Here is a 14357-nt window from a genome sequence, read left to right as displayed (position 1 = left end):
CTCATTAGGCATCTTATTTGTTCGCCAAATCAAGTTAAAAAGATTTGTCAACCATTCTAAACCTTTCTCTCCCAAGCATTTCCAAGCCTCGATAGGTATACCATCTGGGCCAACTGCCCTTCTTGATTTCATTTTCTTCAAAGCCTCTGCAATTTCTTTCTTTTGAATCTTGCGCATGAAGTCACGATTTATCTCATGAAAAGGAATGGAGAAGTCTCCAAGATCTTGAGCATGACTATCATTAAATAGCTTATCAAAATAATCTTTCCATCTCTCCTTAATCTCCTCATCTTTGACTAAAACCCTTTGCGTTTCATCTTTGATACATCTAACCATACCAAAATCCATCGATTTCCTATCTCTCATCTTTGCAAGCCTATAAATATCCTTCTCGCCTTCTTTGGTATCCAACTTGTCATAAACCTCCTTATATACCTTAGCCCTCGCGTTTCGAACAACTTTTTTAGCTTCCTTCTTTGCTATCATATACTTCTCCAAATTCTCATTATCACGACTCTTACTTAGATTTCTATAACACTCTCTTTTAACCTTAATAGCTAATTTGACATCCTCGTTCCACCATGATGTATCCTTACCTAGTGGTGCACCGCCTTTAGACTCACCCAATACCTCCTTAGCTACTTTTCTCATACCACCCGCTATCTTATTCCACATTGATTCTGAATCCTCCTCGAGACACCAATCAACTTCCTTAACTACCTGCTCTACAAACATTCCTTGTTTAGCTCCTTTCAGTGCCCACCACTTAATTCTAGGATCTATCCTATGTCTATCCCTTTTGCGGCATTGTCTAATTCTAAGATCTAAAATTAAGACTCTATGTTGTGTAGCTACACTTTCTCCTGGTATAACCTTACAATCGATGCAACAACCCCTATCTCTCTTTCTAAGTAGGAAAAAATCTATCTGACTCGTATTAACCCCACTTTTAAATGTTACTAGGTGAGACTCCCTCTTCCTAAACCAAGTGTTTGCTAAGATCATATCATAGGACAAACAAAAATCTAAAATCCTTTCTCCACTTTCATTTCTTTCTCCTATACCATAGCCTCCATGGATATTCTCAAATCCATCCCTACTAATGCCTACATGTCCATTAAGGTCACCGCCGATGAAAAGCTTTTCTTCATAAGATGTCTCTTGTACTACTCCATCTAAATCTTCCCAAAATTGATGCTTAATGGAATCATCTAAACCTACTTGAGGTGCATAAACACTAATAATATTAATAATATCCGTACCTAATACTAATTTAATAAGTAAAATTCTATCACCCTTCCTACGGACCTCAACTACATTATCTATAAACTAACGACTCATAACAATCCCTACTCCATTCCTATTCCTATTTATTCCTGTATACCAAATCTTATATCCCCAAGGTTCTATCACTTTAGCTTTCTCACCTACCCATTTGGTCTCTTGAAGACATAAAATATCAATCTTTCTCCTACACATAACATCTACTAACTCTATCAACTTACCAGTTAAAGACCCTATGTTCCAAGTGGCTAACCTAATTTTATGGTCTTGGACTAACTTCTTTACCCCCACCCGTCCAACAAAGTGAGGGAACCCTTGCCTATTTGACACCACACCCGGGCGCCGGTGTGACGCGTCGCTTCTGGGCGACGACCTAGCAACCCTTGCACATTTATCACTGCCTCCGGGCCTAGAGAGTACAGCGCGTCGCTTAGTAGGGAACGCCCCAACGAAATTCTCATATTGGTTCATTTTCATAGGATATGACAAAGTTTTTATGCTGGCTGTCACAGGCCTACCGCAACCCTCCTCCTTTATCCGGGCTTGGGACCGGCAGTGTATAACTACACAGGCGGAGTTATGAAAATGGATTTGACATATTGGAAAAATCAAATGAAATTGATTATATGTTTATCAATGATCTTTTAGAAAATTCAAATGATGACTCTTTGAGTCATCCAGAAGTTTTAGAAAATACTCATGATTCTCATGATAATGATGTATCACCAACTAATGGTGACAATCTCCAAGTATACACTCGGCGTGAGGAAGCCCAACCTATTAGTGCTTTAGAAAAATTTTTGCGGCTTAATGAACCCCTAGAAGAGACCTCCCTTAGGCGTTCTTCTAGAGAATCAATTCCACCTAATAGGTTTGTCTCATATGAAAGTCTCTCACCTAAATATAGAGCTTGTCTAATAGCCTTGCATTCTTACTATGAACCTTCCCATTATAATCAAGCAAAAAGTATACCTCATTGGGTTGAAGCAATGAAAGTTGAACTAGATGCTTTAAATAAAGCTAAAACTTGGGAAATAGTTCACCTTCCTCCAAATAAGAAAGCTATAGGATGTCGATGGGTCTACAAAGTCAAAACAAAAAGTGATGGTTCCCTAGAGCGTTATAAAGCTAGATTAGTTGCTAAGGGATACTCACAAGAGTATGGCATCGATTATGAGGAGACTTTTGCTCCCGTGGCTCGCATGACAAGCGTTAGAACTTTAATTGCGGTAGCATCATCTAAGAAATGGCCTATATTCCAATTAGATGTTAAAAATGCCTTTCTTAATGGTCAGTTGAATGAAGAAGTATATATGGACCCTCCGCCGGGAATCAGTGTTAACCAAGGTCAAACCCTTCGGTTATTAAAAGCTTTATATGGTCTTAAACAAGCCCCTAAGGCTTGGTATGATAGATTTAGTGCTATCATGTTACAATTGGGATTTCACTCATGTTATACTGACACTGCTCTTTTTGTTAAACGTGCAGGTAATAGTATCATCATCCTTCTGCTTTATGTTGATGATATGATCATCACTGGCAATGATGAAAGTGGTATTCTTAAAGTTAAAAATATGTTAAAACATAATTTTGATATGTCTGATCTGGGTTTTCTCAGGTACTTTCTTGGTATAGAAGTTGCATACTCTCCTCGAGGGTATATATTGTCACAGATGAAGCTTGTTGCAGACATATGTTCCAAATCTGGGATTTCAGATGATAAAAAGGTGGAGACTCCCGAGGTTATCAATGCTAAACTACGATTGAAGGATGGAGTTCTGCTGGATGATCCTACGCCCTACAGGCAACTCATAGGCTCCCTCACCTATCTGACTATCACCAGGCCGGATATTGCTCATGTTGTGCACTCTGCAAGCCAATTTCAGCATGCTCCTACATCTGTGCATATGAGTGCTGTGCTCCGGATCATTCGATATATTAAAAATACTTTAACTAAAGGGCTATTCCTATCCTCAATCTCTTCCTTAGATTTACTAGCTTATACTGATGCTGACTGGGGAGGAAACCCAAATGATCGAATCTCAACTACTGGCTTTTGTGTTTTCCTAGGAGATTCGCTAATTGCTTGGAGGTGCAAGAAACGGCAGAAAGTCTCATTGTCTTCTACTGAAGCAGAATACAGGGCTATGACAACTACTATAATGGAGCTGGTGTGGCTTCGAAGTCTTCTTCAAGATATGGGAGTCAAAATTACCGGGGCTTCGAAGCTTTGTTGCGACAACAAAAGTGCCATCTACATTGCCAGCAACCACACTTTCCATGAGAGGACTAAACATATTGAAATGGACTGTCATTATATACGTGATGAATATCTTCGTGGGACAGTTACACTGCCATATGTCACTTCAGAATATCAACTTGCAGATTTCTTCACCAAAGCCCTGCCTGCTCCTCGCTTCTTGTTCCTCCTTGGCAAACTTTCGGTCATTCCCCCGTAAAGTTTGAGGGGGGGTGTTAAAACATATGTAATAATACATATATATATATATATATATATATATATATATATAAATATAGATGTATATATAAATATAGATGTATATTCACCATAATACCCGATAGGGGTATTATGGTCATTTCACAAGTACCCAATAGGGGTACTTGTTTTATTTCTTTTATTTTGCTGATTTTTATTTTTGTTTTTTTATTTTTTAAAATGTATTTTGGATACCGAAAAGGGGCCCCACAATGGAGTCGTTGGGGGCTCCCAACGACTCTATTGGGTGCCCCTTTGGTCTCCTCTTCAATAATAGTGATATTATTTTTCATGTGTGTAGCCTTTTTATAAGGCCTTTCGTATATCCCTTAGTGGATTTCCTCTCTTATGCTTGTCGCATTTGTCCGTGTGGGACATAGTGAATGCTTTAGCATTCTTGGATTCTTCCGCATATTTCATTACACTGGTCCTCAATAAAAACTATTTTTTATATTGTGTGTTCATTTCTTTAAGCCCATAAGTGGCTAGTGTGCTTGTGCTTTTGTCCCTTTGTGTGGGTTTGTATTTGCCTCTTGTTTGAGGTACGTGAAAAGTTTGTGATTTCATTACAGTAGGAACCATAATGCACAACCTGAAACTTTTTTCTGTGAAGATGAGCCTTGGGATTTGTGTACATCTGTAGAAGACAAGAAAGGAGAGAGAGAGTTTGAAGGCAAAGGTGTTAAATATATATATACATATATATTGTATATGTAAACTAATTTACCGAATAGGAGTATTTTGGTCATTTCACTCGTGATAGGTTGTGCCCAGTAGGGCCTCGGCAGTCTTTTTATGCTTTTGTAATAGACACAGTCTACTAGATACTGCACATGCCTTTTTTGTCTTTTATATTTTACATTTTGTCTTTATTAATGTTTTGTCTTTAGTCAATTAATGTTGGGACAATCCAACAACTAGTTGCACTGCTCTCAACGGTTATAAATATGACTGTTAGAAGCAGGTCAATGCCTCCCATATGTACCATTTGGCTCTATAAATAGATCTCTCACATATATTCTAAAATAAGCTTCTATTAAGGATTTTGCTCTCAATAAAATTATAACTTTTTACTCTTTGTGTTAGCCCTTAGTGGCCTCTCGTGTATGCACTTTAAGTGCTTAGGTTCCATAGTGAATCTTGATATATTGTGTATTGGAACACCATTGTTGTGACTTGTATGCTTCCGCCCATTGGTTCGTGACAAAAGGGACGTCCAACATAATGACTTAGGGCTAGCATCTTCTCTTTTATAATAAAGAATTAGTAAAATTACAAGTATGCCATTATACAAGAGGGTTATGACTTGAAAGGCTAAATTGCCCTCACTAAGTATTAAAAGTACATGCAAAATACATAATAGTACAACACTCCATTCCTTAACACGCCCCCTCAAACTGTGCATGGGTAAAGACCATGGACAATTTTTCCTTCAAGAACCAATGCCTTCTCATAGTAAGCGGCTTTGTGAGTAAGTCCACAATCTGATCTTCCTCGCGAATAAACCTAGGTTGTATTTCTTGATCTTCGACTTTCTCTCTCACATAGTGCTGGTCCAATTCTACATGCTTCATCTTGCCATGTTGAACAGGGTTACCGAAGATGACAACTGTACTTTTGTTATCGCAGTAAATAATTGATCTAGTGATTTTTCAATGCAGGCTAACCAATAGATGTCATATCCATGATACTTCAGCTTTAACTTCAGCCATTGCACGATTCTCTGCCTTCGTACTAGACCTGGCCACAGTTCTTTGCCTCTTATTTGCCCAAGAAACCAGATGAGAGACCAAGTAAACTCCATAGCCGGTGACTGACCTTCATTTGACTGGATCACCTTGTCAATCTGCATCGGAGTAGGCTACAATGGTGATGAGAATATTTGTGACAATCTGTGAAGGTCTCTTATAGACCAAACCATCCAACACTGTACCTTTGATATATCTCAAAATTCTCTTCACAACCTCTATATGCCTTTTTTTGCGGTGCATGCATATACTGGGAAACTTGGTTCACAACATAAACCAAGTTTCGATCCGTAAATCTCAAGTACTGAAGCACATCAACCAAACTCCTGGATTTTTTGGGGCTCTGCTAATGGAAAATCACTTTCTTCACTGCATTGCCCTAATTGTGAATTAAGAGCAATAGGCGTATATATGGGCTTGCACTGCAACATTCCACTCCGCTTCAATAAATCCATGTTATATTTTTCTTGGGTCAAAACGAGAGAGAGAGAGAGAGAGAGAGAGAGAGAGAGAGAGAGAGAGAGAGAGAGAGAGAGAGAGAGAGAGAGAGAGAGAGAGAGACCCTTTTATATTTTCCCCCTTTGGCATGGTTGACCAGGTCATCAACTAAGCTAAAAAAAAGACAAAGTTGGGTTTAAGCCTAGGCGGTAACAGCCTAGGTGAGCTAGGCAGCACCTAGGCAGTAAAAAAGGCCCCACCGCCCAAACTCAAAAGTCTAGGTGGTGGGGTTGCACCTAGGTCGCCTAGGCACCACCTTTGACAACCCAGATGGGTTATCTCCTTTATGCAATTCAGATACTCCAAGGCATTATTGCTGCCCCTCTTTGCCTCGGCAAATTTGGTCTTCAAATGGTAGATCTTTGGAGTTGATATCTATTCCAACCATTCATGTAAGATCTTCCATAAATCTGCAGCTGATACTCTAGTAGGAATGTGCAACAAGACCTCTCTGGACAACGTGGCAGTTATCAAGGCTACCACAAATTGAGCATTCTTCTTCCAAGTTGCATATTCTGGATTTGTTATCATTACAGTGGAAGTGCCTCTATCCTTTTTCTCTCCTGATTTGTCCACACTGGGAACGAACTTCTTAGGCGTTGGAATTGATCCATCGAGATGCCTCAAGCGAAGTTGGAAGAATCAAGTTTTTCAGTAACAAGTTGGCTAAAAAATGAGGAAGAAATAAGAGCAGAACCAGATGCCATAGTAAACAAGGGATAGGAAAAAAAAAACTGATCAAAGAATCTGATCCGAGTCTAACCACCTAAGAGATCTGATAAGGTATAGTGCTGATGTCAACAACAATCCTGTTTTTTTTAACGAGATCAGGTAGAGATCAGATCTGATATGAAATCAATGAGATAAAAATCAGATTTAAATACCTTTTCCTTTTTTTTGGAAGTGACATCAATTTCAGATCAGATTTGGGTGACGTCAAACTCAGATCTGATCTGATCTGATCGGATGATTAAACAGAAATAAAAGGGCGAGATTTCTTTGAATAATGATCCAAGAATGAGAATAAAGAAGTAAAAGAAAAGAGGGAAAATAAAAGTGTTAAGAAAAAAATGCTGGGATATAAAAGAAACGATTTAAAGAGAGCAAAGACTTGGAACCAATTTGAGAAGAGAACTTGGGGCAGATTTAGAAAAGAGAGATTGAAGAGGGATTTAAATAGGGAAAAGAGAGAAGAGGTTGGGATTTTAATAAGGAAAAGAGAGATTGAGGAAGGATTTAGATATAAGAATCAACTGTTAAGCTTTCATGGGACTTACCTCGCGTCCTGCTCTGATACCATGTGAAGACGAGCCTCGGGATTTGTCTACAGCTGTAGAAGACAAGAAAGGAGAAAGAGTTTGGAGGCAAAGGGACGTCCGGCGTAATGACTTAGGGCTGGTGTCTTCTCGTTTATAAAGAATGAGTAAAATTACAAGTATGCCATTATACAAGAGGGTTGTAACTTGAAAGACTAAAATGCCTTCACTGGGTAATAAAAGTACATGCAAATACATAACAGTACAACACTCCATTCCTTAACATTTTCTTCAACACCCCCAGCCCTTTACCTCATATACGTAGTTAAAAAAAAAAACTTGGGAAAGTCTGTCCCTGCACATGGGTGGGGACAAACTAATCCACAATTGGCATTTTTAGGTCAACTAGGCGCATTTTTAACTGTGTAGGTGACACACCCTATTATGTGAAAGGTGAAGGAAAGGGAGAATCATAAGATAGAGTAATCCAGTTTGTGATCTATATGCTATGTCACATGTACAGATGCGGGAATGAGACACGATGTGGACACACTTGGGCATGGCATTTCTAAAAAATTAGGATACAGGGACATGGCCATACACACATATACACATGCATATATGTGTCTGTGTGTGCATACACACATACATATATTACATAAAACTCTTAACCTAAAGCAATATAACATGAATATCATCTGAAGTGCAACCTTTTGAACAACAATTTTATATCACTATAATTAAAAATATCAAATAATAAACTATGTTGAAATTAAAATGTAATGTAATGTAATGATGACAAATTTAAAAAGAAAAAGAATTCAATGAATGCTAAATAAATAATCAAAGATTATTAAATTTAATGTTACAATGTTGGCTGTGTCCTTGAAGTTTCCTGGTGTGTCCAAGTGTCATGTTGTGTCGACAAGGGATGTACATGCTAAGTGAATTGTTTGTGTGACATAAACTATATGCTAGGGTCAATATATATAGTCTTTGACCTCGAATCACCCAAGAAAGGGATGACAAGCCTGAATTACTAAGGCATACTCTAGTGGTGAAAGGAGTATCTTGTGCTTTCTACATGTATGATATTGTTGTGACTGGGGATGACTTGAAGGAGATCTCAAGATAGAAACTCTATTTGAACCAAGTTTTTGATACAAAAGAGTTGGGCAGTTAGATGCTTTCTTAGAATAGAAGTGCTAAGGTCACCTAAGGGTATTTTGTTATCTCAAAGGAAATATGTGATTGAGTTGATGAAAGAGACCATAATGCTAGAGTAAACTCATAGATGCAACCGTTGAGCAAAATCACAGACTTTGCCAAGCTGATGGAAAGCTCTTTGAAGTCATCGGAGGATATCAAAGATTTGTTGACAAGCTCATCTATCTCACAAATCACAAGACCAGATATAATATATACAATGAAAATTTATATGGCTGCTGAAGATTTGTTGAGCTTCACCTTATCACACAAGTACCCATATGAGGGTATTAATTCTCTTGCTGATATATATGTAATGTTTGACTTTTTGTTTTTTGTTTTTTTGCTTTGGTCTGTTTTCTTGCAATAATTTTCTAGCAGCTTATATAGCAAGAGCAATTATTTATGTTACATTCTTTATGGTTTGTATGCCAAATCATATTCATTGGCACGATTTTTAAAGACATGTACATATTAGATGTAGAAGTACTGAAAAAGCATGCTAGATTATAGATAAGCCCTCTGGATTTTTTATATAAACATTTCAGTTTGAAATATGGAGACTAGACTGCTTGCTGCCTTTATCTTTTCTTTTAACTTTTTTTTCCCTCTTTTAGGCGTATATGGGGATTCATTGTCCAAAGGATTTGAAGGAAGCTGATTTGGCACGCAGAAGGCTAATATTTGATGAATTCTTTTATCTTCAGGTACTGTGCACAACTAAAATTGGATTATTTTCTTTTATAATCAACTAGGTTACCTAAACGTAGTTAGGGAGGCTAGTGTTGAACATGGTTAGTGAAAAGGAAATCAAATCAGAAGTGAAATGAGAATCAAACTGAAAGCAAACTAATGTCTGAGCACATGTTGCTCTATTGAAGATGGGGAACATATGCTTCCATAGAATTGGGATCATTCTGTTTTGACAACTCACCTCTCCTTGTGTTTCAGAAGCAACACACTCTGCATTATTGAAGTGTGCTTCCCTTGTATAGCAGTTTGTCGGTATCAGTAAACCTGGTACAAATGTTAGGCGCATTGAAATTTCAAAAAACTGGATAAGTATACATGGATATTTGAACTAGAAGCTCTGAAGAGAGGGTAAAGTATATCTGAATATCAAAGTGCAAAGAAAGAGGGTAATGCATGCTTGAACATTGAACTACAATTAGAGAGGGTGTCAAATTAGTAATGCAATGTTTAAGGCTAAAATTAAAGAAAAGTAGTTTGTTCAATGCTTCTTTTGATGAGTTGTAAAACCATGAGTTTGGTGATAGTGTTGCCAAGTGATGAACATGGACAAGTACACAGGTAGGATTGTCTAGGTAACATGGTCAACTTTATTGTTCTAATGCTTATGGCCATTTTCTAAATTCTGAGAGGGGTTATTGTTGATTCCGACCAATAAAACATCTTCAGCTGGCTCTCTGATCTATTTTTTGTCCTTTCTTGATGACATTTTTGATTTTTTTATTTTTTTTGACAACATGCAAATTGAACTCGAACTTGTACAACACATACCTCGGGTCATCTTATGACATCATGAAAATAATGGCTTTTTACTATCTCCATCAAGAAAACAAGATGAGTTGCTTATGGCTACTCGTTTTTTTTCTTTCTTTTGATAATATAACTAATTATTTATGGGCATAAAACTATTTTTGACTCTTATTTTTTGGAATGGAAATGTAACTTTCATCATAAGATAAGGTGACAAGCACTCATGAATCGTTTTTTCTTTAAGATTAATTTTTATCTTTATGTCCTCTAATTCTTCTTTTCTCAATAAAAGATCTCTTTGTTGTTGTTTGGATTGTTTTCACCTCCTAGTAAAAAATTTCCCCTTGTTGAGAAAATTTCTATATGTGGAGTTTAAGTAGGTTTCTTTGTGGAGAAGCGGAAGATTTACAAGTCCTCTTTTAGCTGGTGGATAGAAGTACACCATCTTGACCAAGGATCTCGGGTTTGAACCCCCCTGGGGAAACCCCTATCCTACCAATTGACAATGTTTCACAATTTTCTTTGAATATAACTTTTCTTGTGAATTCAAGTTGTGATTTTCTAATCTGAGGACATTGTTCTTCTTCCTTTGGTTTCTGCTACACCAAGAAATTATTGTAAACAGTTTAATTGGATAACTCCTAGTTTGGAGACTGTTTGGAACCATAGTATAGGTAGATTTCTTGTTTCAACTAAAAGTCTGCAAGTAAGCATTATTCAACATTTGAATGTTGATCAATCTCTTTCTTCTTTCTGTAATTTTCACGTTCTGTCCATATAATGGAATTCACTGTTGAAATTGGAAGATTCTCTTGGGTATTGCAGCATTAGAGATTCTTTTTCATATGCTCTTTTCAGTGAGCAATCAAGTTACTTATTAGAAGTCAGTTTGTACTGTTGGAAAGAACTACAGCTGCAAAATGGAGTATTTTTATCATTATAATGCTGCAGCTTTAGGGCAGAGTTTATGCCCATGGAGATTTGAAGGAGTTCTGTCAGTGGTTTTGGAGGTGGAACATTGAATCTCCCTGGTTACGTGTAGATGGCATCATCTTTTAATTTCATTTTCTCTTGTTTGTAGAATGTACATGGTTTTCTACTGTTATTTCACTGAAATGTGGTATCCAAATGACATTATTGGCTCATAAAAAGTTTAATTTTATGACTGTTAATTTCTAGTAACCGTATCATGCTTTTTTTTAAAATTTAATATATACTTTTTCTTCTTACAGTTGGCAAGATTATTTCAAATGTATGATGCACTTGGAACACCAATTGAAAAGACTCAATTCTTGGATAAATTCAGAGATAATCAATCATGTTTTCTTCTCTCTGTGGAAGAATTTTCCAGTCTTACCAAAAAAATTTTGAGGGCTCTTCCATATGCCCTCACTCAAAGTCAAGCACTTGCTGCTTCAGAGATCATATCAGACCTAAGGAGACCTGTTCCTATGAACCGTCTTTTACAGGTACTGGGACTCTCGTAAGGTTGCTCTTTTGGGGTGCTTGTCGCGTATTCTTTATATTTCATTTACTGTAGTTATGCTAGTTGATACTTTGAAAGAGGTACTTTTTGTCATTTATGCCCCATTAAATGTTGATTGCATGTGTTTTTGAGTTTTTTGTTAGTGTAACTGTGAATAGCTTATTACCATGCATGGAGTCTTACTAGGGTGGTGCCATAGCAATAGTGAGGTTTAAGTTGGATATATGTGGATGCTGACCTGCACATGATAATAGTCTCTCATACAATTTTAGTCCAAAATGGTCTTTCATATGACATGCGGGAATGGGACATGATTCAAATGCGCTTGGTATGATATGGTAGTTCTCAAAAATTAAGACACAGGGACATGGTGTACACACACAGATGTACATATGCATGTGTGTATGTGGAAAACAGAGATTTTAAATCACTGTAATTAGGAACATCAAATAACGAAACTACGTTGAAATTGAAATGTAATGTAATTAATGACAATTTAAAGGAAAAATAATGCAAGTGAAAAAAATATGTAAATAAGATCTAAAGGAAATAGATAAAGTTGACAAAATGTTGGCTATGCACATGAAGTGTCTTGGAGTGTCTGAGTGTCATGACGTGTCAACACAGGATACCCATGCTAAGTGAGGTATCTACGTGACAAAGAAAATGGTGCACCATTCTGGTCCATATTTGGAGGCCATCAAGATAACCTTACCACAATCAGTCCCTTAACAATTTTGAACTTGATGTGTTGACATGGTTTTTAACATGTGTTTATATATATATATGTATGTATGTATATGTGTATTATACACATATGTATATATATTAGAAATGATAGGGTGCTCCCGGAGCACCTACTCCCACCTAATAGAAAGCTTCAAATTTTCAAAATTCTTGAACTTTTTTGTTGACCAGACTGTTAAGAATATGTTTGTTGGAGCGGATCTGGGTCCATGAGATCGTGATGTAATATATATTGTAAATACCCAATTAAGTGGAGGGTATTACTGTATTTTCAGGATTCAAATATAAATAGAGAAACACACCACCCACATTAGGTGACGTCTCCTTTGGGAACTCCATCTTTTCTCTCTTCTTCTTTCTCTCTTGTCTGTCAATTGTATAGGAAAACCTATTCCCGAGGCATTCTCACATGGTATCAGAGCCGGTAAAAGGTAAGTTCCATTAAATCTTGGCTGCACAATTTCTTTTTGTCCCTAGATTCCTTGTTTCTCTATTTTTTGAATCAGATGATTTCTAAATCAGATCAGCCCTTCTTCTTTTTCATTGTGTTTTCTATATCGAATCTGATGCACATTCACCAGATCAATCCATTTTTATTTTAGATCTGATAAGAATAATATCAGATCTAACTTTTTTCTCTCCAATCGTCAAGATATGTCATTTTTTCTTACAGATCTAATCAAAATCAGATCAGATCTACCTTTTTCTCCACATCAATCATTGAGATCTATTGTTTCTCTCTAAAGACCTGATCGAAAATGTATCAGATCTAGTTTTCTGCACCTCAGATTATTCTCTCACAATTTTCCCCTTTCTGTCTATGCATCAAATCATACCATATTGAGATCTGATTTCGTCTCAGAAAAAAAGGGAGAAAATATATATCCCTATTCCTTAAAAAAAATGAACATTTTGGTGATGTCGCTATGCTGACAGACATCACTGCCTACCCTTGATTTAAAAAAAAGCTGTTACTGTTTCTCTGCTACATTTTCTTTCTCCTGCTCTCGGTTTTCAGTTTGCAGTCTTTCTTTGCAGCTAGTCAACCTATGGTTGGTTCACAACTACGCGTCTCAGCTAATTTTATACAGAGTCCTTTCACTACAACAACTCTATCAGTTACATCTTCCTATGATATGGATACACCTAATGCTTGTTTTAGACAGATAAATATTCAGCAACCTCATAATCCTTTAGGGAACCCTTGGGCAACGCATTCTAGCATGTCACATTCATCATGGTCTCATTAAGGCTGGTTCTTGGACTCCAGGTCCAACAGATCCAAATAAAAAAAAGGACGAAATATAATAAAAAAGGACATCCTTTCGAAAAAAAGGAAAAGTTTTAAAAGTCGAAGCTTATCAAAGAAGCAACAGGAAAATCATCCTTCCTCTCACAATCTGATTTTTCTGGTCGTTCCTGCAACGACAGCAACAAAAAAATGCTGCGAACGTCATATTTGGTTATCTGCATTTCTGGTTCTTTTTCTTGCTTTTGTTCTTTTCATATTTGATCCTAGTAAAACCCCTTATTCTTCTTGCCATGGCCTCCTCTAGCCCAATTAACTCCTCTTTCCTAAGCCAACTAGTCACTCATAAATTGAATGAGACCAATTTTATCACCTAGAAAAAGCAAATCATACCCTTCATCAGCAGTCATGATCTGATGGGGCATCTCGATGGATCTGAAGTTCCTCCTGAATTTGTGTTTGAAATGCAAGTGAGAGCCAAAGAAGGTGAAGGTGTGAAAACAATCTTGCCGAAGAACCCAATCTATTCTGCGTGGCGAAAAAATGATCAGGCTGTGGTTGCATACATCACAACAACGTTGTTGCATGAGGTTTTACTGCACGTCCCTACAAGAGTTTCTGCTCGTTATTTGTGGAAGATTCTTCACGAGTGGTTTGAACAGATATCAACACTAAAGATCTATTATCTCAGGACAGAATTTGGCTCATTGCAGAGAGGAGACTCAAGTGTTGTTGAGTTCTTGAATAAAGTTAAAGTTGATTTCCGATCAGTTGGCAGCAATAGGCAGTCCCTTGGAGGATCTCGATATATGCATTTAGGCTTTAAGAGGTCTAGGTTCGGAATACAATACCTTCATTGCCATGTACATGAGTCAGAAACCTAGAC

General features: G+C 37.1%; 1 protein-coding gene across 6 annotated transcripts in view; it reads left to right on the top strand.

Moving 5' to 3' along the window:
• LOC149841459 (DEAD/DEAH box RNA helicase family protein) overlaps positions 1-14357 on the top strand; it is a 62892-nt gene that overhangs the window by 18240 nt on the left and 30295 nt on the right. For all 6 annotated transcript variants that reach the window (XM_090003850.1, XM_090003849.1, XM_090003848.1 and 3 more), the window contains 2 exons: positions 9107-9196; positions 11222-11458. In XM_090003850.1, coding sequence (XP_089859976.1) covers positions 9107-9196; positions 11222-11458 — 327 coding nt within the window. The remainder of the gene's footprint in view (positions 1-9106; positions 9197-11221; positions 11459-14357) is intronic.

The sequence above is a fragment of the Nuphar pumila genome, chromosome 4 (genome assembly GCF_984573655.1).
Source record: "Nuphar pumila chromosome 4, dmNupPumi1.hap1.1, whole genome shotgun sequence".
Classification (NCBI taxonomy): domain Eukaryota; kingdom Viridiplantae; phylum Streptophyta; class Magnoliopsida; order Nymphaeales; family Nymphaeaceae; genus Nuphar; species Nuphar pumila.
Note: the sequence above shows the minus strand (reverse complement) of the source record. Positions and strands in the feature narration are given on the sequence as shown.